Raw genomic sequence first — 27,868 nt, 5'->3', positions numbered from 1 at the left:
AAAAGGGTAAAGTGCCCATCCCTACAGACTTGACTGTCCAGGCAGTAGTGCTTGGTATATGTGTGCAGAGATGTCCACGTTGCTGCCCGGCAGATGTCCAGGACTGGAACTCTGCTTGGTAACGCAGTGATTGCTGCTTTAGCTCGGGTAGAATGAGTGAGCAAACCCTCTGGGGATTGCTTTTGGCCTCTGCATAGCAGATCTTAATGAGATCTTAATCAGAGTACAACCCTTTTGGCGATGGTCCACTTCTGCACTACTCAACCTTTCTTCGTACTCACACACCCTTTGGGCATCCTCCTGGAACTCTTTTGCACAATCAAGGTAGAACGCCAACGTTGTTTTTGGATCCAGGCAGTGGAGTCTCCCCTCTTCCTTAGAAGGGTGTTGAGTGAGTATAAGTAGGCAAGGTAATGATTTGGCCTACATGAAAGGGCGTTACCACTTTTGGCAGAAAAGAGGCCCTAGTGCGAAACACCACTGTTTCAGGATAGACAGAAAGGTAGTGCGGCTTAGATGACAATTCCTGCATCTCACACACACTGTGGGCAGATGCAATTGCCACAAGGAAGGCTGTTTTCAACGGGAGAAGCCTGAGAGGACAACTGTGGAGAGCACGCATCAAAAAAGTCAGAAGTAAATTCAGATATCAATGGGGCGTAATGAATGGAGATGGAAGAAAAAGATGTGTGAGACCTTTGAGGAACCTATGAAAATAGGAAACTTAAACAAAAAGGTTTATCAGGCAACAGCAAAAAAGCAGAAATAGAAGACAAATATCCCTTAAGAGTGCCCAGAGTAGAGCCCTGCTGGGCAAGAGACAGAATGAAGAAGAGGACTTCAGAGAGTGGGAGGGGGGGGTAAGGGTTGGTCAACAAACATTGTATGCTGTTTTTGTGGAGGGATGCCTGGCTGACAAGATTAAGTTACAGATTTCGGGAGAAAGGTCAAAGGCTGTCATCTGCGGCTGCTCAATCCCCACACAAGAAGGTCAAGAGTGCAAGGTTTGGGTGTAGAATCCTCCCCTGATGCTGCAACAGAAATTCCTCCTGAAGGGGCAGTCTGATCAAGGTTACCTGACACCCTGTGCCCAGTCCGGAACACAAGGATTACTTGGGCCCAGTTGTCTTAGTGGTATGGATGGAAAGACGTACAGGAGGCCTGAACTCCACTCGAGACAAAAAGCATCTTCTAGCGACTGCCGCCTTGGAAACTCCAACACACAAAACTGCTAACATTGCGTTCTCTGCGGAGACGAATAGATCTAACCGAGGCTCTCCCCACTGCTGAAAGAGACCTTGCATCACAGCTCTGGATGGAGACGCCATTCATGATCGGCTAGGCATTTTCAGCTGAGTTAGTCTGGTCTCCGATGTTATTTCCAGGAGAGACTGTCGACGACAGACGCAGAGCCTATATACACCACCTACCGGCCCTCAGGGGTACTGCTTATGAAAATCTTCTGGATCCAATGTGGCGCCTGGGGAGAATTCAAAGGTAAGGAATTGGCAGCTAGAAATCTCAATCAGATACATCATTTAACTTAGTCACTGGCAAGTTGTTTTTTAGATGACAGACATACTGCAGCCTCAAACTCTGCTTCTAAAAGGCATTCATTTAAATCATGACAGCAAATCTCAGGAAGAAGGAACTGTATGTTTTTATTGTTAACAATAAAGTGGTGTAAGATATTTGGAACTGCAGCTTAACTGGACCTAGTAAAACATGATGATATCGGAAAAAGCATGTTTATATTCAAATAATCTGTGTAAAATATTGCAGCAATGCATGACCCTCTATTGCTTGGGAGACATAGTAAAGCCAGTTAGCCTTTAGTAAAAATGGATAAATTACAAATGGCCAGTCTTCCTTGCTCACCAAATACATAGCTGCGACAATGGATTGTATCGACAATGAAGCCTTGGAATTGTTGATCACAAATGCAAAAGGCAACAACCACCATTTCTCAACACTGATAAGAATATTTTTGCACACACATTTCAGAGCACGGTATATCATCTGCTATGGCAAACACTTTGCAGATATACACGCTCATGCTTCAAAGTACAAATCTTGTGATATTTCCTGCTCTTTAGAGGCACTGCAAATAGAAACAACTCTCACAAGGCAGTGTACTGAAGCATATGCATGACATTTGGACACCAGGCTTTAGGGCTAACCTACGTATTTGCATTTCCAACCCAGCAAACTAACTGGGATATAATATTTTCTTAGCACAAAATTGGCCTAGTGCCAAAGCGCAACATGTTTTTCCATAGTAACCTGACTATTGTACATGAAAGACATTTAACAGCATGGAAACTGTGAAATAGGAATTGAAAAGAGCTTGTTTGCAAGTGCATAATACCGAACGTAATAGAGCTGAACCAACTTCAGAGAAAGTAAGGCTTTTCTTTCTGAAAATGCAACAGTGAGTATTTTGAAAGAATTGAAGATTGTTAGTCGAACGAAAAACCAGGATAAGCTTTAATTTTCTGAAAACGAAGTCATTTCTGTAAACAGACATTTTCCACCTCATCTTTAATACATCAAGGAAACAGACCATTATTAATTAATACTATAAACAAGGCCACACAGTATCCTACGCTCTGCTCCACTGAGAAGCAAAGTTATGCTCCCAGGCATGTGCTGGATAAGTTAAGCATTTAATACGGAAACTCCCATACGCAAACATATATTTTACACTTCTCTTAAGATATAGTACCAGTGATATTTTAATATCACATTCTTTTACAAACAATGCTTAGCGCTATAAAAATATGCTACGATTAAAGGCAATCTTAAAAGTAAAAAGGTCAGTAACTTCCTAAGGTATTACACTTCAGATTGGTAAAGTTACACTCAAGCAGTCTGAGAGCAATGTTTAAAGAACTGGTCATCACCTGTGTAATATTGAGGTAGTAAACTGCCCCCTCCCTTGGAGTGATGGTTTTATATCCTCGTTGGGCAGAAAGGTCTGGCTTGACTTTTTGATGTAATGCTCTGTGCTCAGTCTCACCTGTAATTCTGCATACCGGAGTAGGTATCGATTACAAGCAACAGGTCAAAGCGAGACCAGTGCAGTTAGCAGTTAGTTAAAATGTCACTTAGAACAGCTATCAGCTAGACCTTTTTGAAAAGACAGGCACAGAAAACTCTCAATGATGACAGATCATGAAACAGTAAGCACTTCTGCTAGGGGAATAAAAGCGTAAAATGATTAAAAGAATATATCAGCAGCATCAAACGTGTTATGCTGGGAAACCAAACAAACATAAAATTATACCGTGTACATATACTTCAGTTTTGGGTCTAGGCTACATAAAAAGTCTTGTTAAAATTCTTTTCAATAACACTTTACATATGTCAGCAATAATAATTCGTGCCAATCTTCAAGAGGAGGAACCACAGCAATGCAAATGAACAGCTGATATGAGATCATTCATGGATCAGAAAGCTGACATCATAAGGCCTGGTTGTTTAATGGCTTTATGACAATCTGTCTTATTAACCACCACAGTCAAACTGGTACAAGTGCTTTGGCAAAGGTGGGGCGTGATCCTTTCAGATCTGCAAAGGCCTGCTTTGTTTTCCTCTGCCGGCGGTTCAGCTTTACGAAGAACACATAAAAAAAAAAAATCTCACATAGACTCAAATTCATCAATTCGCTGCTTTGTGTTTCCTTGTCGGATTTGTCGGAGAGTCTTGTATTTGTCACGTCCCGCTTTAACGTTCTCAGCATGAAGGACATCGTTTTGTGTTTTCTTGGTATCATCCCTGGCTTGGGCCAACTCTGAACTCAGTGCCTACGGGGAGGAGAAAAGCATAAGATTACGGTAAGAACCTTGATATTTGAGAAGGTCTGCACTCAAACAGTTTCTTGCAAAAGATAGGTGTGAACTACTCTTGGAAAAAATAGCATTAGTGCCTTAAAACAACTTGCCCTGAATACTGCCCAGAGGTTTAAGGACAACCATGTTTAGTGCTGTGACAAAACTAAAGAATGAAATAAAATTAGGGAAGACATGTAATATATCATAAATATGACACCTGCCGTCAATGGTTGCTGAAGGATAATGTAGCCGTATTATTACTACTGTGCACAAAGGCTGGTGGGCCGGGTGTCCAATGAGTCCCACATACCTGGTGTTGTATTAGATGCAGCTCATCGTGCAGTGCAGCTACATGCAAGGTACTACAAGCATCCTGACAGAGTACTAGTCTATGCCTTGCTCTATCAAGCTGAGTACTGGGTCCTCGATCTTTGGGAGCATAAGTTACAATAGTATGAGCAATACCTGAACACATGACTGTACCTTTGTAGGTATCGTTTGCGAGAAATACTGCATACGAGGGGCTTGCAGCCCACCCACTGCTTAACATTTGCTAGCTTCACTGTCACTCTTATTTGCTGCCTTCTTATTGGTCAGCGCATGCTGGCTTTGCTTCCTCTCTTTTCGGCTGGAGCATGGACTAAATGCTTCAGCTTGATTGCTGTCCTTCCACTGATCGCACTGAGATCGAGTCACTACTTTTATTATTTTCTTCTTTCGTGTGACCATTACTAAACCTCTTACTATTTGCACTTTTACTATGCCACACGCACTTCAAAGAAGCCCTAAGTTCCTTTAAGACGGATGTTTATTGTGCCATAGACTATCTGATTCCAAATGAACTTTCACTAAATCATGGACAGGGGGTGTAATTACTTTCTTTATTAAAGGATACGATTTTTTTGCCAAACGCATTTTTGTTTTTAATTTACACGTATGGGAGAATTAACTGATTAGCTTAGAATCACAAGGGTGTTGTGGTGAGACCTAACAAGCATGGCAAAGGCAACACGACTCTCCTTTTAGACAGCTGGCTCGGTCATTGCCTTTTGTTCATGACGTGCAGCATGGGCATTGCAGACTTAAGAATTTATTTGTAGCCATGCTGCATAGCAACATGGCTAAGAAATATAAAAATAAAAGGACGGCGGTGCATCTAGTAATAATGCACATTGCCAAAGCCCACATCGCTCACAGACAAGGGATACTGGCTTTGCCAATTCTCGTTTGAAAAGTTGTTTAACATTTGACGGAGCTCCAAGGCTGCATTTTCCCCTCAAGCACATCTCTTAGCAATGAACGAGGTGGTCTGGGACAGTGCAGCTTTTTTATCATATTTTGTGACCATTAAGAGGATTATTGTATTTATCCACTTCTTTAATTTCCACTTTTCACTTTTTACCAACACCTTTTCTTTGTAGAGGCCCTTTACGTTTCTAACTTCACGCAGCTGCAGCATCCCAGATATACGAATACTCACTTTTCTATATCCATTTGCTTTCCAAAGGGGCAGAGGCAAAGAAGTCCATCTCTCCAGTCCTAAGAAACGCACCACACACCAGCCTTCAAGAGACTTGCTCTGTGCAGCTTGAAGGCTGCCGCTACAAAAGTCATCCTTAACATACAGAAGACAGAGTACTGTTTATGGCTTTTGGTGCAAGAGTGGCATCGCAAGAGCGTTCTGTTGCTGAAAGCAATTCAAGCTGTTCTTGCATCACTACCATGGCCACAAGCACACAACAGAGCCCCAGATCAGACAGGGTAACAATCTCAGAGAAGAAAGATCTCAATCAAAACGCATGAAGACAATGTTATGTAAGTAACTAGTACATACTTATTGTAAGAAACTGGGTTATCAGTTGAAGAAGGTGACTACATACCTCAAGTAACAATCGTAATCCTTGTTAGGGTGAACCCTTAAAGTCACTAAATGAGCCTCAGCCCCCACACCTCTCCCCAGTCGCTACTGCACAGTGCAGACAGGCACACCTTAGGACAATGTGTAAAGTATTTTTGCAGTACCAAAACAGTTAGAAAGTCAAAACTACACAATAAAAATCCCAAACCGAATTAGAAAAATAGAGTACATTGTAATAGAGCAAACAAAAAAATGAAAAAAACCCACTAAGGGGAATGTGAGATATGAATTTTTGAAGTTTAAAATATAAAATTGTGCAAAAAGAGTTAAGTCACAAAACGCGGCAACTAGTCGTGGCAGACCAGGACTTGGGCACTGTTTGAGGGTGAATGCAATGAGTCCTATACAGAACCAGGTTCAACACGGTCAGGGATTTTACTTTGAGCCTTAATATCGAAATGAAAGCCAAAGCTCTTCTAAGAGGCAAAGCAGCAGGCTCTAGCCAGAGAGGACTCAAGGAGGTCAGAAGCTGTTGGGCATAGTCCCGATAAAGCTGTTGGTTTTGGCAGGGAAAGTTCAGAGTAGGAGAAATTCAACTTTCGCGCCCAGGAAGTCTTCTCCCCAGCTAGATACTTCGCCTGGTTAGGATTTGTACGTTTGCACTTAGTCACTTTTTCAGAGCTTGGAATCCTTCATCAGGGCAAGGCTGTAGTCAAGGAGGGCTCCACAGCACCTTTTCCACGCGGTCCAGCTGAATCCGATTTGCTACTGCGGAGAACCGTACAGCAGGACAAACCTTAATCTTCAGCCCAGCAGCAACACAAGTTGCGCGGATCGGCATGGCAGGTTGGTCCTGGTTCTCTTGAGGTATTGAAGCTGAAAGGCTTTACGTCCCAGGTTTTCAGGAGTGGGAGGAGAAGTCCAGCCAGGCACAGCCAACAGTTTCAATCTCTCAGGAACAGTAGTTGGGGATCGTACTCATTCAAGCAAAGACCAACAGCAGGTCAGACCAGGTCTTCTCTGAACTGGAACACAAGTAACCCAGGACCGGTAACACCCTAGCTAAGGGCTCTTCAGCTGGGTAAAGCTTGGTTCTATCACCTTTTGTGTGCTTAATGTAACGCCCTGAGTGGTATGGGTATGCCAAGAAGAGGGTCCCATGCTCACTGTCACTAGCACCAGGCTGCACCCGACTGACAAGCCCATACCTATGATGAAACTGGTCCTGCGCTGCTTGTGCTCCAGTTCAGGCAGGACCTAGCCTGGCAGTTCGGGCTAGATTGTCTGCATGAGGAGCATGGTTAGGAGTGATTTGCATATGGCTGGGTCCAAACTGAGGTAGCATGGTCAGCAATAGAACAATGGGTCAGGACGCTTTCCTGAGCGATTGCCAGTGGTTAGACAAATTGCAAGCATTCTTCCCATCACCATTTGCATGTTTCATGTACAGCCCTTAGTGGCATGGGTATTCCTCAGACTTGGGCCCCATGCTCACTCCAACCGGAACCAAGCTGTAGCTGGCTGATGAGCCCATAGCTACGGCAAAACTGGTCAGGGGTTGCTTGTTTTCTAGCTCAGGGAGGTCCAGACTGTTCCCATGATCAGCAAGATCAAGACTGATTTGCATATGGCTGGGTCCGAACTGAGGTGGAATGGTGAGCAAAAGAACGATAGGTTGGAATTGTAACCCCGGGAACTGCCACTTGTTAGACAAATTGCAAGCATTTCACCAATCACCTTTCATGTGTTCAATTCACCAACTGGTCCAATGAAAATTGGCCTTAGAAGTGTCAAGCAAGAAAAAGGTAATTTTCTAAAACTTACTTTTCCTTAATAGTTATTAAAAATCAGATTTTACCATTGCGTTGGGCTTTTAATGAATATTATACAGGAGTTACTGATTTATTTTCCAGCTGGTCCCTATTATGAAACAGCAGAATTAATATTTAATCTTGTTTCCTGATGTTTCTCTTTTGACCAGCCAGCATTCCTACAGTGAAAATAGCTTTTGGGTGCTAGTCACTATAAGGACGTTATAGCATTAAATGTCTTACTTTTAAATACCATGTACTTTGCACTGAGGGCCATAAGGCCTTCATAGGGGTGAATTAGTAATATTTAGAAGGAAGGTTTTGACCTGTCAAAATGGTTTATTTTGGCAGGAGATTTATAGTTTTATCGCTACAACAGGCAGGCTACAACGGTAGGCCTGAAGCCAGGTTTTCACTGCATATGTAGGGAAAGGCACAATAGGTGCTTCAGTCCACTTTTGGCATTTAACTTACAGGTCCTGAGTACACCTTGTAACATGTAATAGGGACTTATAAGCAAGGTGAATATACCAATTAGGAGTAAGCCACTTCAAACATGGTTAAAGGAGAAGCCAAAGCACCTTACTACTGGTTAGCAGGAGCAAAGTGAGAAGAGGTTTAAAGACAGAAAACCAGATAGGCCAAAAATCTGAAGGGAGATTACAATTTACTCCCTAACCAATTTCAATAATACCAACCTGTCAATCAGCAATTAATTATTTTGCAACAAACTGCAATAATTTCTCAAAATAAAATCGCAGAAGTCTACATTATATTTTTCCTCAAATGAAGAAGCTTGTCACACTTCTAATAAAGTTTGTACGGCACCTCAAGTAAGTAACACATAACAAATTCTCTCCTCTTACATTGAAACAGGATAGCATGCTACTGGACCGGTTAAATCTGGATCTCCATCAGATCCATGCCCACTAGCACAACTACAGATGGCTTCAAAGACTGTAGTGCCTCACCTTACGAAGATCTACAGTGAGATGATCACAATGGGATTCTTTCCAAAAGCTTGGAAAGCAGCACCTTTCTATCTCATCTAAAAAAAAAAACAAATCTCTATACTTAACCCCCTTGAAACGAACAGTTATCATCCAATATCTCGTCTCCCATTTCTGGCCAAAGTGGTGAAATATGCAACTTACCTCTTTTTTTTGGAAAACAGCAAAATAGTTTCGCTGTAGGTGTAGTTTTGCAGCTTGAAGAATTTCCTAAATTCACATGCTGTGCATTATTCCGCCATCTTGTGGTTGGGACCAGAATTCTCTAACGTAGAGCAGTCCCTTTTCTACTTTTTTGTGCATTGACGGCTTCCGCCATTTGGTGCCTGGATTCTTCCCTTGTGGTGCTATTTGCCTTCCCTTGATCCTTCCTGTTGGTCGTTATCTTCAGATTCTTTTTCATCCCTCTGGTCTCATCTTTTGGGGATGCGGGTTGGTCGCTGGTGAACCCAGAAAATTATTCAAGCTGCAAAACTACACATACCTACAGGTAAGAAGCTATTTTGTTTTGCAATGTGAATCATTTCTGGACTCATATGCTGTGCATAGATTGTGTAGCAGTATTTCCCTGTTGAGGAGGTTGAGATAAAGATGAGCTTAAATTGGTTAATAAACGTTTCAGTACTTTTTATCCAACTTCAGCTTCTTTATTCATTTGAATGTCTATGCAATGATGTTTTGTGAAAATATGAACAGATTACAATGCAGCCACTATACAAATATCCTGCAGTGGAATGTTTGCTAGAAAAGCTAGTGTTGCTCCTTTTTTGTGTGTTGAATGTGCTCTTGGGTTATAACTTAACCATGCTCCCACCCTTGCATGACAATTTTCTAGTTTGAGAAATCCATTTTGCAATAGTTCCTTTGATGACTGGATGTCCTTTATTATTTTCTGCAAAGGATACAAACAATTGTTCTGCTTTCCCGATTGTTTTTGTTCTTTCTATATAATACGTAATTGTCTTTCTAGCAACCAACGTGTGTAATGCTCTCTCAGCGTTGTTTTTTTGGTTCTTGGAAAAAACTTGGAATTTGAATTGACTAATTAATGTCACAATTTGATATTATTTTAGGCAGAAATTGCGGGTCTGTTTTCATGACCATCCTGTCCTTGTGAATTTGCAAATAAGGTTCTTGAATTGTGAGAGCTTGTAACTCACTTACTCTACGCAAGGATGTCAATGTGACCAGAGAAGCTGCTTTTAGCATTAGTAATTTTAAAGCTGCTTTGTGAAGAGGTTCAAAGGGCGTTTCTATCAATTGTATTAAAGCCATATTTAACTTCCATGCTGGAGCAGGCACCCTTCTGGGTGGTGCTATTCTTTGTGCTCCTTCTGACAATATTTTAATTACAAGGGAAGTAAAGAGGCTTTTCTTTAAGTGTCCCCTTGTATAGGCCATGATGACTTCTAAATGTACCTTTAAGGAAGCATATGATAGCTTGCAATCCAAAAGATGAGTGAGATACCTCAGTATTGTAGGCTCCTTTGTGTTCTGGTTAAAAAGATCTCATCCTCTTATACCAATGAATGACTCATTCATATCAATAAGTGAATCATTCTCATCAATAAGTGAATCATTCTCATCAATAAGCAAATCATTCTCATCAATAAGCAAATCATTCTCATCAATAAGCAAATCATTCTCATCAATAAGCAAATCATTCTCATCAATAAGCAAATCATTCTCATTGGCCTTCTGGCTTCTCTGAGCACTGCCATTGTTATATTTCTGGCAGATGCAGGTGGGCAAATTCTAAGTCTTCAGGAGCCATACTGCTAAACTTAATGTCTCCGGTTCTCGGTGAAGAACTTTGACCTTGTTTACTGACAGTAAACTGTTGTTTTGGTAATTTCTGAATGTTTCCTCTGGCTATTTCTATTAGTCCTTAGTACCAAGTCTGTCTTGCCCACTGTGGTGTAATAAGAATTAGAGTCATTTTGTCCTGCTTGCATTTGCTGATCAAAGGTATTGGAGAAAAGGTATATGCAAATATCCATGATCAGCTTACCAAAAGGGCATTCCCTTATGATTGGTAATTTGGATGCCAAGTTTTGGCATTTTGCATTTTCTATTGTTGTGAAGAAATCAACTTTTGGTGTGCCCCACCATCTGAATATCTATTTGAGTACTGACTGAGTTCCACTCGTGGGTAGTTGATGAGTCTTATATTGGATTCGGCTCCGGAAGACAATCAGACTTATTAGGGAACTCAAGCTGTTTAGATAAGGTTGATTGGCTGCGGGAAATGAAATCCGTTTGGGTTGAATTGGGTTTCCCCCAGTTATGGGGAACCCTGAATCAGTCCCAACAATACTGCCAAGCTTGTTAAGCAGAGATATTGGGGGAAGGTAAATGATCGGATTTTCCAGAGGAGTGGGTTGGGTTGACTAACATCAGAAATGTGCTTGTAAAACAGGAGTCACGTGCTGAAACTTTTTTTGACCTGCCTATACTCGCTCCCTATTTTTCCAGTTTAGATATGGTATCCTACTTGTTAATGCTTTCACCGCCCGATGGTCACCAAACAGCCCTGAAGGTAACAAATGCAAATTGTGCAAATCATGCGTTAAATCAACTGAACATTTATTTTTTTCTGTCCTAAATACAAGATTCATAGGAAAAAATGGATTATTCCACTTTGCAAAACTTTGCTTATCCACAATCGTGCCAATGCCTATAGAATTTGTAAAAATGATACATCTACAGTGGCAGTAAGTGCAGTTTCTAAACTATCCTCAAAGCACTTGGTGGGGGGACGGCTTAGAATAAGAACCTTTGGCTGTAATGGTCCAGAGCTCTCATAGGATTTGGATGGGATTGTTCAAGAAAAGAGTTTGTGTTGTTTTGAATAGGGTTATTGGCTCAGTCTTAAAAGCCCGAAATTGAAGTTTTCCATTTGTCACTGGACCATTATCAATGTTTACACATTGTTATATCTGCATGCTTTTGCATATGATTACTAACTCACCCTCTGGCTGGAATGGTTTGTATATGGTTTCATCTGAAACAAATCTTAAGATTTTAAGATTTAATTTGTTACAGCCTACGCCATTTGAGTATTTTTATGCCCTCCATTCCAATATGTATAGTACTGTGCACTTTGGATTTATGGCTTTTATTACTGCAATTTTAAAGTTGTTAGTACTACACATTTGCCCTGTCTTAAAAGCTTGAATTTGAAACTTTCCATTTTATCATCATCATCAATGTTTACATAATGATATATCTGCAAAGTTCTGCACATGGTCACTAGCCCAGCCTTAGACAGGAAGTTACTTACCTTTGTTAACGCATTTTCTGGTGGATACATTAGGTACCTATGGATTCCTCACCTTATGAATTCTCCCAATGTACCAGCATCCGACGGAAAATCATCTTCCCAGCGCTCCACATCGACGAGGACGTCACAATTGCACAGCTCCACGCGACTCCGTCTGACGTTACCGTGCCAATAAGAGATCATCGCCGACGTGCTGACGTCACTTTCACCCATTTTTTACGTGCCTTTGAGGCGAACAGGTAAAAACCGACCTTACAATAGCTCAAACGAATATATACATAAAACCATAATGATGCAATACAATTATAACCATCATTTATATATATATATAGATATAATTACCAAAACATATATACACTTGTAAAACAAAAGCCTTGGTATGACCAGACAGGCAACGGGGAGGCGGGTGGGACTGTGAGGAATCCACAGGTAGCTAATGTATCTACCAGAAAAAGCGTTACCGAAGGTAAGTAACTTGCTCTTCTGATGGATACAACTACCTGTGGATTCCTCACCTTATGAATGGATTCCCAAAGCAGTACCGCACTTGGAGGTGAGTGCTTGACTGGTTACACCAAGAAATCCTGCAATACAGATCGTGCAAAATGGCCGTCCCTCCTAACCTCAGAGTCCAAGCAATAATGCTTTGCGAAGGTGTGGAAGGACGCCCAAGTTGCTGCCTTGCAAATATCCACCACTGGAACCCCTCTAACCAGGGCCGAAGTGGCGGACTTATCCCTGGTCTAATGGACTCTAATACCCTCAGGGGGAACCTTCTTTGCCAACGAGTAACAAACCTTGAAACAAAGAATGACCCAACTGGATATCTTTCTTTTATGGACCACTCTGCCCTTCCTCTTTCCTACATTTACCACGAATAGCTGGTCTTCCAAGCGAAAGTCTTTTGTCTTCTCAATATAAAAACTGAGAGCCTTTCTGGGGTCCAAACGATGGAGCCTCTCTTCCTCCTTCGAGGGGTGAGGAGCAGGGTAGAAAGATGGAAGGGTAATGGTTTGTCCCATATGAAAAGGAGTAACAACTTTAGGTAGGAAAGCCGCCCTGGTTTTCAGCACCACTTTATCAGGAAAGAGTAAAGTAAAAGGAGGTTTAACACTAAGAGCCTGAAGCTCATCGACACGCCTAGCCGATGCTATAGCTATCAGGAAAACCGTCATAAGAACTAAAACTCTTAACAGGCAAGAATGCATGGTTTCAAACGGTGAACCCATTAAAAAAGGTAAAACCAGATTCAGATCCCACTGAGGCATAAGAAAAGGAGTGGGAGGAAATGTATTAGTTAAACCCTTTAAGAACCTAGTAACAATAGGCGATTTAAACAAGGAGGGTTGATCCGGAAGGCAAAGAAAGGCTGACAGTGCCGCCAAATAGCCTTTAACAGTAGCAACTGCACAACCCTTCTATGCTAAAGCTAATGCAAACAATAGAACATCAAACAGATGGGCCCGCAAAGGATCAATTTGTTTCTCTCCACACCAAGCCACGAATTTCGCCAACCTTCTAGCATAAACAGTCTTAGTGGAGTGTCGCCTGGCCTATAAAATAACATCCACTACCTCTGGTGGGAGAGAGAAAGAACTCAGATTGCCCCGTTAAATCTCCAGGCATGAAGGTGCAGGCTTTGGAGGTGGGGGTGTAGAACCTGCCCCTGCGACTGCGAGGGGAGATCTGCCCTGAGAGGGAGACGGAGCGGAGAGCACAGTGAGAGTTGGAGAAGGTCTGTGTACCACACCCTTCTTGGCCAATACGGAGCTATTAAAATGACCTGAGCCCGATCTTGGCAAATCTTCCTCAAAACCTGAGGAATCAAGGGTATGGGGGAAACACGTAAAGCAGCTGGTTGCACCAAGAGATCTGAAACGCGTCCCCCAAAGCTCCTTGCCCTGGATACTGGAGGCTGCAGAACAACAGGCAGTGAGCGTTCTCCCGAGTGGCAAACAGATCTATCCTTGGAGAACCCCACATCTGAAAGATGTGAAGGACTAGATCCGGATGGAGACGCCACTTGTGATTGGCCAAGAAATGTCGACAGTGTCCGCATGTACGCTGAGCATTCCGGCCAGATGATTCGCTGTCAAGCAAATTCGATGGACCTGAAGCCAGGACCAGAACCGCAGAGCCTCTCTGCAGAGAAGGTACGACCCCACTCCTCCCTGCTTGTTTATATACCACATTGCGGTAGTGTTGTCTGTCAGGACCTGAACTGACTGACCGCAAAGTGACTGAAGGAAGGCCTTGAGAGCCAGACATATCGCCCGCAATTCTAACAGATTGATTCTCCAGGTCTCCCAGGTGAGTGCCCCACCCTAGAGGGGAAGCATCCGTCATGACCGTGGCCACCGGAGGCAGTAGTGAAAACGGTCTTTCTTGAGAAAGGTTGCCATCCACAGCCCACCATCGGAGATCTGCTGAAGAGTATCTGGAGATCGATATCGACTCCTTGAGATCCCCTTTGTATTGAAACCACTGCTTGCGGAGGCACCATTGGAGAGCTCTCATGTGCCAACGTGCATGAGTGACCAACAGAATGCAAGAAGCGAACAGACCGAGCAGGCATAGAACCTTGAGGACTGGAACAACCGCTCCACTTTGAAACACTGGAATCAACGCCTGGATGTCCAGAATCCGCTGAGGCGGAGGATAGGCTCAATTCAGTGCTGTATCCAGTACTGCCCCTATGAACAGGAGGCGCTGTGAGGGCTCCAGGTGAGACTTGGGCACGTTTATCGAAAACCCTAGACTAAACAACAACTGAGCTGTCATTTGCAAGTGATGCAGCACAAGCTCCGGAGACTTGGCTTTGATCAACCAATCGTCCAGGTAAAGGAATACTGATATTCCCTTCCTTCTGAGACTTGCTGCAACCACCGCCATCACCTTTGTGAAGACTCGAGGTGCTGAAGTAAGACCAAACGGAGGGACCACAAACTGGTAGTGTTGCGACTCCACCCCAAACCGGAGATACTTCCTGTGCGACTTGAGTATAGGGATATGAAAGTAAGCATCCTGCAATCAACAGACACCATCCAATCCCCTTTGTTCAACGCCAGAAGCACCTGCGCCAGAGTCAGCATCTTCAATTTCTTCTGTTTGAGGAACCAATTCAAAATCCTGAGGTCCAGGATTGGTCTCAATCGACCATACTTCTTGGGAATCAGGAAATATCTCAAATAACAACCCTGACCCCTTTCCTGCTCTGGAACCAACTCCACTGCACCTTTTGATAACAGGATTCGAACCTCCAGCTGCAACAACAGGAGATGGTCTTCGGAACAAAACGAGGGACGGGGAGAGCTGGGAGGGGGAAACTCCTGAAAAGGAAAGCATATCCTTTCCTCACAATGTTCAGAACCCAGGAGTCTGATGTGATTAACTCCCACTCGCGGAGAAAAAGACGTAACCTTACCCCTACAGGAGAAGTATGGCTGAAAATGGGCAGAAAACTAGGGCTGCTTCCCTTGTTGTCCTTCAGAGGGTGCTGCTGGGTGGCCCATCTTGTCCGAACCCTCCCCAGACCTTTAAAGGACCTATATGGGAGGCTGTTGGACTGTGGACTGAGGTCTCCTATGGTAAACGGCTCCATGCCCAAACCCCCTGACCCTCCGAAAGGACCTTGAAGGGGTAGTAGTGGAAGCCTGCAGACCCAAAGACTTTGCTGTGGACCTACTGTCCTTAAAGTGCTCTAAGGCAGAGTCAGCTTTAGCACCAAAAAGCTTTTTCCCCATCAAAAGGCAAGTCCAAGAGAGTAGACTGGACATCCGAAGAAAAGCCATAGGACCTCAACCACGCATGCCTCCTGGTAGCGATAGAGGTACCCATCGCCCTGGCCACCGAATCTGTAGAATCCAGACCAGACTGGATAATATGTTTAGCCTGAGCATCTGACAGGAGTTCTCCAAATTGTCCCTGCACCTCCTGCGGCAGGTCTGGAACCATAGCCTTTGCTGTGTCCATCAGGGCGTGCACATATGTACCTAATACACAGGTAGGGTTTGCTGCTTTGAGAGCCATACTACAAGAAAAAAAGTCTTCTTCGCTGACTGCTCAATCCTCTTGGACTCCCTGTCCGACGGAATCACAGGAAAGGAGCCTGGTGCAGACTGTGTGGAACATGAGGCTTGAACAACTAGACTCCCCGGGGTAGGATGTTTCGACAAAAATCCTGGATCTCCAGAAGCCACCCTATACCTCCTTGCCACAGATCTGTTGACAGCTGGGGACGACACAGGCTTTCTCCATACCTCTAAGATAGGCTCCGTCAGAGCATCATTAAACGGAAGCAATGGTTCCGCTGAAGCCGAAGAAGGATGCAGGAACTCAGTTAGAATATTAGTTTTGACCTCTGCAGCCGGCAACGGAAGATCCAAAAAATGTGCCTCCTTCCTGACCACAGTACGGAAAGAGGCCGCCTCCTCCGTAAACTCCCCTGGAGAAGAAAGGTCGCATTCCGGGGAAGTGTCTAGCCCACTGGCTGAGTCAAGTCCTTGATAATCCCCCAAGGGCTCCTCAATCTCTCCTTCCTCCAGCAGCTGCCTTTGGTACTCCTGCTCCTCCAAAAGCATTAAAGCTTTTCTGCGTGACCTCAGCCTGGCCCTCTAACCTTGGTGTTGACATAGAATTCGCTGACGTCGATGACACCGGCTTCAAGACTGAAAGACGCGGACCAGGAGAAGATAGCAGACTATGGTCTAACCCGGAGCTATCCTGTGCCGGAGCGGATCCCATCGGCACCGTGGTCAACTGAGGCGCCGTCATGGGCATTGACTGATAAGGTGAAGTCATTGGCGCCGCAGGTCTTTGAGGCGACGTCACCGGCGCAGAACCTGCACCCTCAGCCGGATAAAAGGGCATATACGGCACCGCCTTGTAAGGAGCTGGGGAGCCCAACGTAAATGCCAAAGGACCCATGGGACCAGCCGTTGCCATAGCATTAAACATACTAAACATGGCATTTAAAGATGCTGCCAGATCCACTCCCAGAGCCGGGAAGGCAGGATACCGCTGGTCTCCATGCGGCACTTGCGCCGGTTGAGCATCCGAATCCTGCGGCACAGGTGAAAAGCAAGGACTCTCTGTAGGCGCAACCACCTCGAAGACCGACGGCGCCGGAGCAGCTTGAAGGCTTTGAGGCTGTGGAGTCACAGTAGGACTAACCTCCCACGTCGCACGGCGCCATCTAGGTGGAGACCTGGACCTTGAACAGCTCTGAGCCGAACGACGCTGAGAGTCCTGATGACGTTGCTTCTTGTGCTTCTTCGACGAAGTGTGAGAAGACAATCTATGATGGCTATGTCCTTTCTTCGCCTTCGTCAAAAAGAGTTTGGCTTCTCTTTCCTTCAGAGCCTTTGGACTCATGCTCTGGCAGGATACACACTCCTCGACGTCATGCTCGGAGCTTAAACACCAAAGGTAATCATGAGGGTCGGTAACCGACATGCGACCCCCGCACTCTCAACAAGGATTAAACTCAGACTTCCTAGGAGGAGACATTGTAACCAGAAACAAGATTGTAACCAGAAACAAGATGGAACACCTTCAACAGTAGCAAGAGCTAGGAGAAAACCGTTAGCGTTGAAGGCACGGAAAAAAGGGAACGGACGTCAGCACGCCGGCGAGGACCTCTTATTGGCGCGGTGACGTCAGACGGAGTCGCGTGGAGCCGTGCAATTGTGAGATCCTCGTCGACGTGGAGAGCTGGGAAGAAGATTTTCCGTTGGATGCTGGCGCATTGGGAGAATTCATAAGGTGAGGAATCCACAGGTAGTTGTAACCATCAGAATGATTTTTAAAACGTTTTATCTGAAACAAATTTGAAGATTATAATGATGTTAGCCTATGTCAATTATTTGAGTCTTTATAATGTCCCCACTTTGATAAGCATAGTACAGTGCACTTTGATTTGCTGGCTTGTTACCACTATAGTTTTAAAGCTGTTAGTATTACAAACCTGAGGAGTTCCGAAACAATTATGTATATTATTGTTTAAGAAATATTTTGCACTGAGATTTTCAATTTTTGTCTTTTTAAAACGTATGATTCTTGTTGGACCATGAGATGTTATGTTTCGATAGGTCAATAAAACAGTAAACAGTAGTTGATGAGTCTGCTTAGTTTGTCTGCTTGGACATTGTCCTTCCCAGAAAGATGGATTGCTGAGAGGTAAACCGGTCTCTGAATTGCCTTTTTCCAAATTTGTTGTGCTAGTTTCGATAGCACAAATGATAGTGTACCCCTTGTTTGTTGATATAAAACATTGCTGTTGTATAGTGTTAGTATTTATGTTGATTTTCCCCAAAGCACTTTTTAAAAGGAGTTTAAGGCTAGGAACACTGTTTTAATTCCAGTACATTGATGTGTTTAACTGCTTCCTGTTGTTTCCATACACCATTTACATTAAGTGCTCTCATATGAGCTCCCCAAACCCATATGTGAGGTATCTGTTGTAATGGTCACTGCAGGCGGTGGACGTGTAAAAGGTCTTCCTGCTGTCAACTGTGTTCTGTTCCACCACACCATCTCTTCCAGTATCTTTTGCGTGACAACCACTAGATCTTCCCAGCTCCCTGTAGCTGTTGACCACTGGTTTTGTAGCCATTCTTTTAGCAGTGTCATATGAAGCCTTGCATATGAGATGAGCGGGATGCATGAGGCCATCTTCCCCAAGATTTTCTCCACAGTCCTCACTGTCAGAGACTGAACCGTCTTGTAAAGGAGTTTCATGAGGTATTGAGTTTATACTTTTTTCGCAGGTATAAGCTTTCTGCTATATAGTGTTTTTAATCTTCTCCAGGATTTTTTTTTATTATCCGCTCTGGCTTTGTTGATGATTTATCGGTATTAATTGAAAATCCTAGATTGAACAGTGTTGACATGACTGTTTGAATACCTTTTTGTATTTGTTTAAAGAACTTGCTCTTATTAGCCGATTGTCTAAGAAAGGGTCTATATGAATTGCTTGTTTTCTTAAATTAGCTGCTTTTTGTAAATATCCTTGGAGCGGACTTAATTCTAAAAGATAGCACTTTGAATTGGTAATGTTTTTGTTGACTACAAATTGTAAATATTTTTAGTGTTTGTGATTCAAGGATGCACAGTTGTTAAGCATCTTTGAGGTCTATAGTTGCCATATAGTCTCCTTTTTGTAACTGTGGGATGACTTCCCTCAAAATGGTTATTTTGAATTTTTATGAACTTGTTTGTGAACCTTAAATCTAGAATTGGGGGCAACAATCCATCTGGTTTTGGTATTAGGAAATATGTTGAGTAGTTCCTAATTTATTTAATTTTTGTGCACTATTTCTGTTGCTTTTTGCTCCGGCAATTCGTCCACTTCTTTGATTATTCGTGATGTCTCTTTTTTCGAGAGGAACTTTTTCTGTGGTCCCCTTGTTGGTGGTGTTTTTATTAGCTCTATGCAATATCCATATTTATGATGTTTATGCCTGAAGTTTTCTTCCTCCACTCCTGAAGGGAGATTTTTATTCTTCCTCCCACAGGTGTTGAATGTGAGAGGTTTTGTTATTTGGTAGAGTCACTTATTAGAGGAAGTTGTTCCTCCACTTTGAGGATGAGCTCTTCCCCTTGCACATCCCCAAAATCATTTTCGCGCTTGTGAATGAAATTGCCACGTTTTACGTGTTGTTTGCGACTGAGTTTGTCCCTTGAAATACCTGATACAAGGATGTACTAGAATAGCTCCCTCTTCACCCATGGACTTCACAGTCTCATCTTTCTTTAGTTGCTGTAACGTGTTGTCTACAGCATTTTGAAAGAGATACTCTCCACCAAATGGGGGACTTATTTTTGCCTGTACTTTAGGTTTAAATCCCAGCACCCTTAGCTGAGCATGACATTGGAAAGTTGTTCCCGCCATCATCTGACGGCTAGCTGTGTCTGCCGCATCCAGAGTTGTTTGAGTCAAGTATTGGCAATGTTCTTATCTTCAGCCAATACCACAGCTATTTTTCTGTTCTGCTCTTGTAGATGTCTCATGAGCTCTACCATTTCATCCCACTGCTGACAGGCATACAGATTTAATAACGCATTGGAGTTTGCAATCCTCCATTGGTTTGCCGCCCCGCTCTCTAATTTTTTCCTACCAGATCCATTTTCTTACTTTTCATATTTGGGGGTGGACCAAAAGTTGGTGAAATATTGGCCAGTTCTTTTGCTGTGGCAAGTGAATATACTTCTTTTCAGCTCTGGGGGGTTACAGCTTTGCAATTAGTGGGTTCTTTAAATGCCTCTTTGCCTTGATTTAGAACAGAAGTCTTCAAACATTTTGACCCCTCTCAAAATTATTTAGGTGTAAGGACTCCCTCCTAACAATTTCTAGAACGTGGTACTCGTCATCGACAATCATAAACGTCCCCAATTCCCACGGAAAATCATTTTTACAGTGAGGAAATAATATTAAACAGTGTTTAGCAAACCAAAGGTCAGTGAGTGTGGGGGCGTGGTCAAAGGTGTAGCTAAAAACAAAGGTCATAATTTATGAGGAACTGGCGTAGGGCAGTGCCTCAAGTCTTCTTGCTACACTGCCCTACACCAATAAAAAAGGGCAGGAATGGATCGCATTTATGAAAATACATTGCATTCCTGTCCTTTCCCCCTGTGCTGGCACACAAATTGTTGCCTAGCGCCAAAGTGTGCCGGATTATTTTTGTGCAGGAAGGGGCACCTTCATGCACAAACACAACCCTGAAAGGCATTTTCCTCTTTTTATATGTGCTGTAGAACGCAACGCACATGGAAAGAGGGAAAACGAGGGGAAATTAAACAATTTCTCTTCATTACGCCTGCTCTAGGGAGGCGTAAGGTTTTGGCACTGCTCAAGTTTAAGAGCTTTTGTCAATCTGGGGCAGCGTCAAATTCCTTGGGTGTTGCATGGGAGCACCCACCACAACGCCCATGTAACACCTCCCTGATGCACAGTAAGGCAAAGCAGCGGCTTGCGCTGCTTTGCCTTACTCGATATGTATGAGGCCATGCAAAGCCACATCTAGAAAGCTGGTGAGCATTGGCAGAAACAGATTTTTGGTTTAAAATGGCATTAGTATTTCAAGTAGGAAGCAGGAGAGGGCCTTCTTTTCCGCTAGCTGAACACTATTTTTCAGCTGCTTTTGTAATAAGCTGATTGTACATAGCAATATCATCAGGGGGTGAAGCTATTCATGGATAGGTGTCAATACCCTCATCAGGGAAAACTGTCTCATTGTCTTGCCATTGGCTCTCGTATTCTGGCTCTTCCTGTAACATTTCCATTGTTACCCGTTCTAGGACTTCTTCAAAGAAGAGTTCCTGTTTTAGTTATTCCTCTTGCGGCTTTGGCATTGTTGGGGGTTCTAGTTCTTCAGTTTATACCCACGTCACTATCTTCCTGTCTTGGTGGCTTGTGTGGAATTGTAAATTCCAAAAGGGATTAGTTGAAATCCCGCACCCCCACCCACCTCCCCAAGTAAAATTGGTGCCTTTTCGGCTTCCAGCCGCTTCTTCCTTTCTATTTCGGCAGCTTTTTCCTTGAGGTCGAGAATTGAGGATGATTTTCTTGGATTTGATCTCCCCCCCTCGTTCCCCCCAAATCTGTTTTTTGGGGAGTTACCTTTTTGATGTCAACGATAGCTATCGCGATATCCGATCCTTCTACCTCAGTGACATTTTCTTCTTTGTCGCTGGATATCTTAAAACTTTTAGGGACGGTGATGTCTTTAGCCCCTGTATGACGTAACACGCCTGCCTTTGTCTCTCGCACTTAAGGTTTTAGGTCTGCACAAGCTCTCAGTCTGGGCATTCTCCACACAATTTCGACATACCTGATCTAAGTTCTTCCTCTGGTACTTCTCATCAGTTTATTTTCCTTCTTTTTCGATGAAAATCGAACTTACCAACTTCTTTTATTCACACGTCGAAAAGCCTTCGGTGATACTTCCAATACCAATGGCAAAAAGGAAAATATCTGAAGATAGCCACCAACTGGAAGGCTCAGCGGAGGGTAAATTACACCACAAGAGGGGGACCCAGGCACCAAATGGTGGAGGCCGTCAAAGTAGAGGGAAAAAAGGTAGAAAAAAGAACTACTACTACTTTGGAGAATTCCGGTCCCAACCACTAGATGGCAGAATCATCCACAGCATGTGGATCCAGAAGTGATTCACACTGCAAAACCTTATTCTAGACCATCCTCAATTTGGTTTCCGAAGCAGGCTTAGAACGAAAATAGCCCCGATTGTTGCCATAGAGAAAATCAGAGCTAGTAATAATCAAGAAGGGAAAGCAGGACTGATCCTTTTAGACCTATCGGCAGCCTTAGATACGCTCAACCACAAGATTTTACTACACCGCCTAAACAGCACAGGGATATAGGACACTGCATTAGCCACAATCAGATTGTTCTTCTAAGACAGAGAACAATCTATTTTTTAATGGTTTCATTTCTGCCCCCTTCTTCTAGCCTTGTGGTGTCCCGCAGGTATCATAATCAAGTCCTACAACCTTAAACCTGTATGCCTGATTGGATCCTTCGGTTTCTCCTTGGTGTCATACGACGATGACACACAAACCACTGTTTCAATCTCAAGTGATTTTCATGAAGTGGCCATCAGATTCCACAACTTCGTGGAAGAAGTTAGGAGATGGATGTAGCAAAACTGCCTGAAATCAAACTTGGGCAAGAAAGATGTTCTCCTTTTCAGTAATGATCCTTTCTTCTGGTCTCCTATATGAAGGCCACAGAATTTGGGGACACTTCCCACTCAAGTGAATACACTCACCTCATCCTTCTTCAACACCTTAAGGATAATTAAAAAAAAAATATTCCCCAGTAACTCCGGAAAACATTGATCATTACTCTGGTCCTGTCAAAAATCGATTACTGCAAAAACCTCTATCTTGGCATGCAACAACGTTTGTTGAACAGGCTTCAAACCATGCAGATTGCAACAGATCGTATGCTATTAGGGATCCCAAAATTCTAGTCAGTCTCCCAGGCGCATCACCCACGTGGCTCTACATGACTCAGGCCCTGAATATTTCAGAAAGAGCCTTCACTGGTATACCCCTGTTAAAAGTCTTTGGTCAGCATTTCTACACAAAGTTCCCTCTTACAAAGTGGCATGCTTTCCTTTTTATTTTTGAGGTTTATGTTTGCTGATGAAGCTGGAACTGAGGAAGAAGCGTTTGGAAGGTTTGACTGGGCAGCATTGGGGGCAAGCTACCCTTGTTGCTAGTCTAGGATGGCTCCCAGGTATTGTTGTATTTGAAAAGGTGGGAGTGAACTGTGTTGATGGTAAAACCTAGTTGATGGGGAAGGTTTACCGTGGTCAGATTATGTTGAAAGCACTGTTGACAGTTGCACTTTTGATGAGCCAGTCTAAATATGGGAAGACATGTATGTTTTGCCTGCGCAGGTGAGCAGCTACTACTGCAAAACATTTGGTGAAGACTCTGGGACAGTTGTTACCTCAGAGGTAAGCACTTTGAATTGGAAATTATGCATGTTTATTAGAAACCTGAGGTATAGGCGAAGTGCTGGATGAATAGGAATCTGAAAATAGGGGTCTTTGAGGTTGAGTGCAGCCATGAAGTCGCCTTGTTGCAATAACACGATGGCATCTTGAAGAGTGACCATGTGAAAATGCTCTGAGAGAATGAATTGGTTTAGGGGTCTGAGATCCAAGACTGGTCTCAATGACCTGTCCTTTTTTGGAATAAGGAAGTGCAGGGAATAGACCTCTATCCTGTGCTCATTTGACTGAACTGGTTATATGACCCCTTTGGTGAGAAGTGCCTGAAATTTTTCCTTGAGTAACTGTAGATGTAATGGTGAGAGTTTGTGTTTATGAGGTGGAATGTTTGGGGGTGACAGGTGTTGCATGTTCAAGGGAGATGGTTGGTGAGTCAAGGTTTTGTGGTGGTGGTGGGTGGTTCAGCAAAACCACCCTTACCTATACCTCTGTAATGGCTGCCTCTGTAGCAGCCTTTATAGTATCCCCTAGGCAAGTCGCTTGCAACTGGGAATGCTGATAGGAGGTACAGGTGTCTATAGAGGCAGGTTTTGTTCCTCCACAATAAGAGGAGCTGCAAAAGGAACCATGTTGCAAGAGTGTCTGCTACGCTCCCATGGCTTTAGTAGAGTCATTGACTTTTTTTGATTTGTTCAAGCAGTGTGTCTACTTACAGACCAAAGAGATGTTCCCCATCCAAGGAAAGTGCAAGGAGGTTTTGCTGCACTTCAGGTTTGAAACCCGAGACTCTAAGCCAGACATGTCATCTAAGTAGAATGTGGAGTTAAAGCCTCACCAAAGGTTTGTGAATGTGCCCTTTTCCTTGCTGTGGTGACTACTAAAGAATCAGGTGGTAGTTTACTTTTAATGTATGTTGGGTCAGTAGGGGACAGTTGCATTTCTTACCGACCTTTGGCATGACAACACAGGCTTTGACTGGGTCCATGAAAATATCAGGTGTGTGTCTCAGCATGCCTTTAAGCATCAACAGGAATTGCGCAGAGCGTTGGCTAGAGGAAAGAGTTTCAAATAAAAAATTATCCTCCTGTGGTTTGATGTGGAACTGAACCTTGTGTTAAGCGGCAGCCCTACCCATAATGTTGTGATAGGTAGTGATGTCACCAGGAGGAGAAGATCTGGCCGGATACAGACCTGCGTCTGTGTTTGAAGGTAGGTAAATGTTCTAGGTGTCCCATGTATCAATGTGGTGGAATGGAGAATTGATCTGTCATAATCCTCTTCTTCGAAAGTGTGTATGGAATCCTCTGGAGAATACGGTTGCTGTGAAGGGGTGAAGATGGTGGGGTGTGTTCCCGTCGTGAACAGGAGGTAGTGTTGGGCTGATGTGTGCTGGGCTTGTAGCCTTGATGAACTTCTTCCTGTGCTTTGGTGGGATGGATATCGACAAAGCCTCTTCAAAAGTTAATTGGTTCTTGGCTAGTAATGCTGCAGTATGAGGTGATCTTGCCAGAATAAGATCAATGCCTGGGTGTATGCTAGGCGTTGCTCCCTAGAGTCCATTTCTTCCTCAAACTATTAAAGCAAGGAGTCTACAGGTTTGAATCAGAGATGTCGTTAGGAGAAGGTGTGAGATTTCGGATCCTATGCAGACTTCGATACCAATGGTTTTGATGCCAAAGGTCTAGATCCGAAGATGCCGATTTTGATACCTAAGTGGAGTGGTGTTTCGGTGTGAATGCTTTTGACTCCGATAATGTGAGAGTCGGCAGGGGAGCACATGGCTTTTGCTGATCTTTCGGCACTGAGGCTGAGCGTGTCAAGTGTAGCTGTTCAGTGCCGACCATGGCCCGTGTGCAGACTTTGGTCGGTCGGAAATGGATGGGCAACCCTTGAGAACGGTTTGCAGGGGTTGGGGCCGGGATAGAGAAAGTACAGTACTCACTGCTGGTGGAAGCTCCTGCATCTCCAATTCAGAGCTTCAGCTGTCTTCATTTGAAAAGGTGCCCTCGTCTCCTGCTGACACCAGCACAAGAGCCTCTTGTTGAAGATCCTTAGATCTGAAGAGGGCCCGTGTGTCTTCAATGTTGCTGCAAGACATCGAGTTGTTGAGCTCGTCAGTCACGTAGGGTCTTTTTGGATCGAAATGACTTGCTGACCTCGCAAGTACCTTCGTGATGGTCTGGAGAAAGACCCAAGTTCCATACCTGATGGAGGTCGGTGAATGGAAACTTGGTGTGGCAGCGAGGGCAGAAACAGAAGGGTGTCCATTCCATCACCATGTGTACATGGCACGGATAAGACGTTGAAAATAAAGAACTGCCCCAAACGGCGAAGGCCCCTAGTACCAGCAATTGTGTCGCCGAAACACGATCAATGTCAAAGAAACGGTCGATGGGGATCTAGAAATAACTGTTCAAAACAAAACCGATGTTAAGGCTTAAATACTAGGAAACAGCGATGTCGAGACAGTGCGGAGGAGTACATACCCGTACCCGATGGCGGAAAAAACAATATAACAAGGGAGATGATGACCATGCGCACTGCCAACAAGAGGAGGAGTCTCCACAACTCTTGATTCGGAAGACTTACTTAGAAGAAAAACAGCCTGCCCACATCCAAGTCCAAATTAAGATGGCGGGATTATGCTAAGCATGTACATCTACAGCTACACATGCCTGGACCAAACCTTCCCTGTAGGAGATGTAGTGTGTGTCTGATGAGGTGTACAAAAGGAGAGTCCAAAGTACTGCCCCAAGTATCATCCTAATCCTGGGCAATGTGTGCCTGCATGTTTTAAATCACACCACATGCAACTCAAGTACTGGGAGCAACTGTGAGAGTGAAAGTGAACTGACTGGTCTGTATTGTTTTATATTTTTGGTTCAGTTTCACAGGTTTGGCGGTAGTTTGATGTATTCAGTTAGAATTTTTGAGTTTGTAGTTACAGTTGTTTTTTCATCTCCATAAAATCGGTTTGTTTTTTCTTTTTCATTAAAAAAAACAATGTGAGGGAGGTGTGTGTGGACTGGTGCCTGGATGGTGGTGTGGGTGGACTGGTGCCTGGATGGTGGTGTGGGTGGACTGGTGCCTGGATGGTGGTGTGGGTGGACTGGTACCTGGCTGGAGGTGTGCGTGGCCTGTGCCTGGCTGGTGGTGCGTGTGGACTGGTGCCTGGCTGGCGGTGTGCGTGGACTGAGACAATTAGGATGGAACACCTAACAAGGGTGGGTGGGCCACAGAGGACATGTAAAGAGGAGTAGTGATGCATGTATGCTGCCTCCATCAGGATGTATAGGCAAAACAAGGAGGAACTGCACAACAGACTATGGAGAAACAAAGATCTGAATTGAGACATGCCGAAACACCAAAACTGCACACATATAGATGAAACGACTAATGTGTTCGTACAAAGGTATTCATAGATATGTACAGAGTTTAGCTACACACAGATGTAGATGTAAAGATGTAGATCTATGAACCTAATATATGCAGACATACATATATAGATACATAGCATTTTGAACTATAGAAAGAAAGGGGCTGAACAAACGGCAACGCAGTATGAAAAAAAGGGTAGCGGGTGGGGGGGGTAGGGGGAGGGGGTGTTATAGAAAAAGCATACCTCTCAAGGAAGAAAAAAGCCAGCCAAGCAAGAAAAATCAATGCCAGCAGACTAAAACCCAAAAGAGGCTGGCAGAATAACCTGCTGATAACAGCAGAAACCTTGTGGAATATGAAACAAGTCCAATACAAGGCGGAAAATCACCACAGAAGAAAACGCCAACCATAGAAAGACCAAGATAATGGCAATGAGTAGTCCAGCAGACAGAAAAAAGTAATTGAAAGAAAGAGCCTAAGGAAAAAAGAGGGTAGAGTCCAGGAGGGACAAAACCTGCGTAAAAGAAAGCAGTCCAATATGTAGACTGAACAATAAAATATCCGGAAGTAAAAGTCGATGTCTACTCCCAGAATTGGATCTGAACACTGGACCTGCTGGGGTCTGCAAGGCCAAAGCAAATATCTATAGTAGAGGCTACCTACCGTGTAAGCAACAAACCGAAATGTGGCTAGAGAGGAATAACAGCCAACAAAGGAAGAGACACAACTACCTCCGTTTAGCCATCATGGAAGGAATAAGCAAGTGCTAGGACTTGAATCATACGCATTAAATGCCTTACGTAGCGGTGAACAAATGACCAAGGTCACACATAATAGGAAAGAATCTCAAGAAGGGAAAAAAAAAACAACCAAAGGTATATGGACGGAAACAACCTGGGAGGGAATGGCTAACATACTTGAATAAAGACAAGAACTCATACACAGATGAATGAAGCCCACTATGTACAAAGTCAGGGCTAAGAAAAGTGTAAGCACGCTGACACATGTATAAATGAAAAATTTTACTTACCCAGTAGACATCTGTTCGTGGCATGTAGTGCTGTAGATTCACATGCTGTGCATAAGTCCGCCATCTAGTGTTGGGCTTGGAGTGTTACAAGTTGTTTTTCTTTGAAGAAGCTTTTCGAGTCACGAAATCAAGTGAGTCCACGAACAGATGTCTACTGGGTAAGTAACATTTTCCGTTTGATGGCA

The 27,868-nt window shown here is 43.7% G+C and overlaps 1 protein-coding gene across 3 annotated transcripts in view; it reads right to left on the bottom strand.

Annotated features, from left to right (window-relative positions):
* Positions 1–1,637: 1,637 nt before the first annotated feature.
* Positions 1,638–27,868, bottom strand: part of RDX (radixin) — a 506,777-nt gene continuing 480,546 nt past the window's right edge. For all 3 annotated transcript variants that reach the window (XM_069202305.1, XM_069202306.1, XM_069202307.1), the window contains one exon: positions 1,638–3,806. In XM_069202305.1, coding sequence (XP_069058406.1) covers positions 3,642–3,806 — 165 coding nt within the window. In that variant the 3' untranslated portion in view covers positions 1,638–3,641. The remainder of the gene's footprint in view (positions 3,807–27,868) is intronic.

This window comes from Pleurodeles waltl, chromosome 8 (genome assembly GCF_031143425.1).
Source record: "Pleurodeles waltl isolate 20211129_DDA chromosome 8, aPleWal1.hap1.20221129, whole genome shotgun sequence".
NCBI lineage: Eukaryota > Metazoa > Chordata > Amphibia > Caudata > Salamandridae > Pleurodeles > Pleurodeles waltl.
Note: the sequence above shows the minus strand (reverse complement) of the source record. Positions and strands in the feature narration are given on the sequence as shown.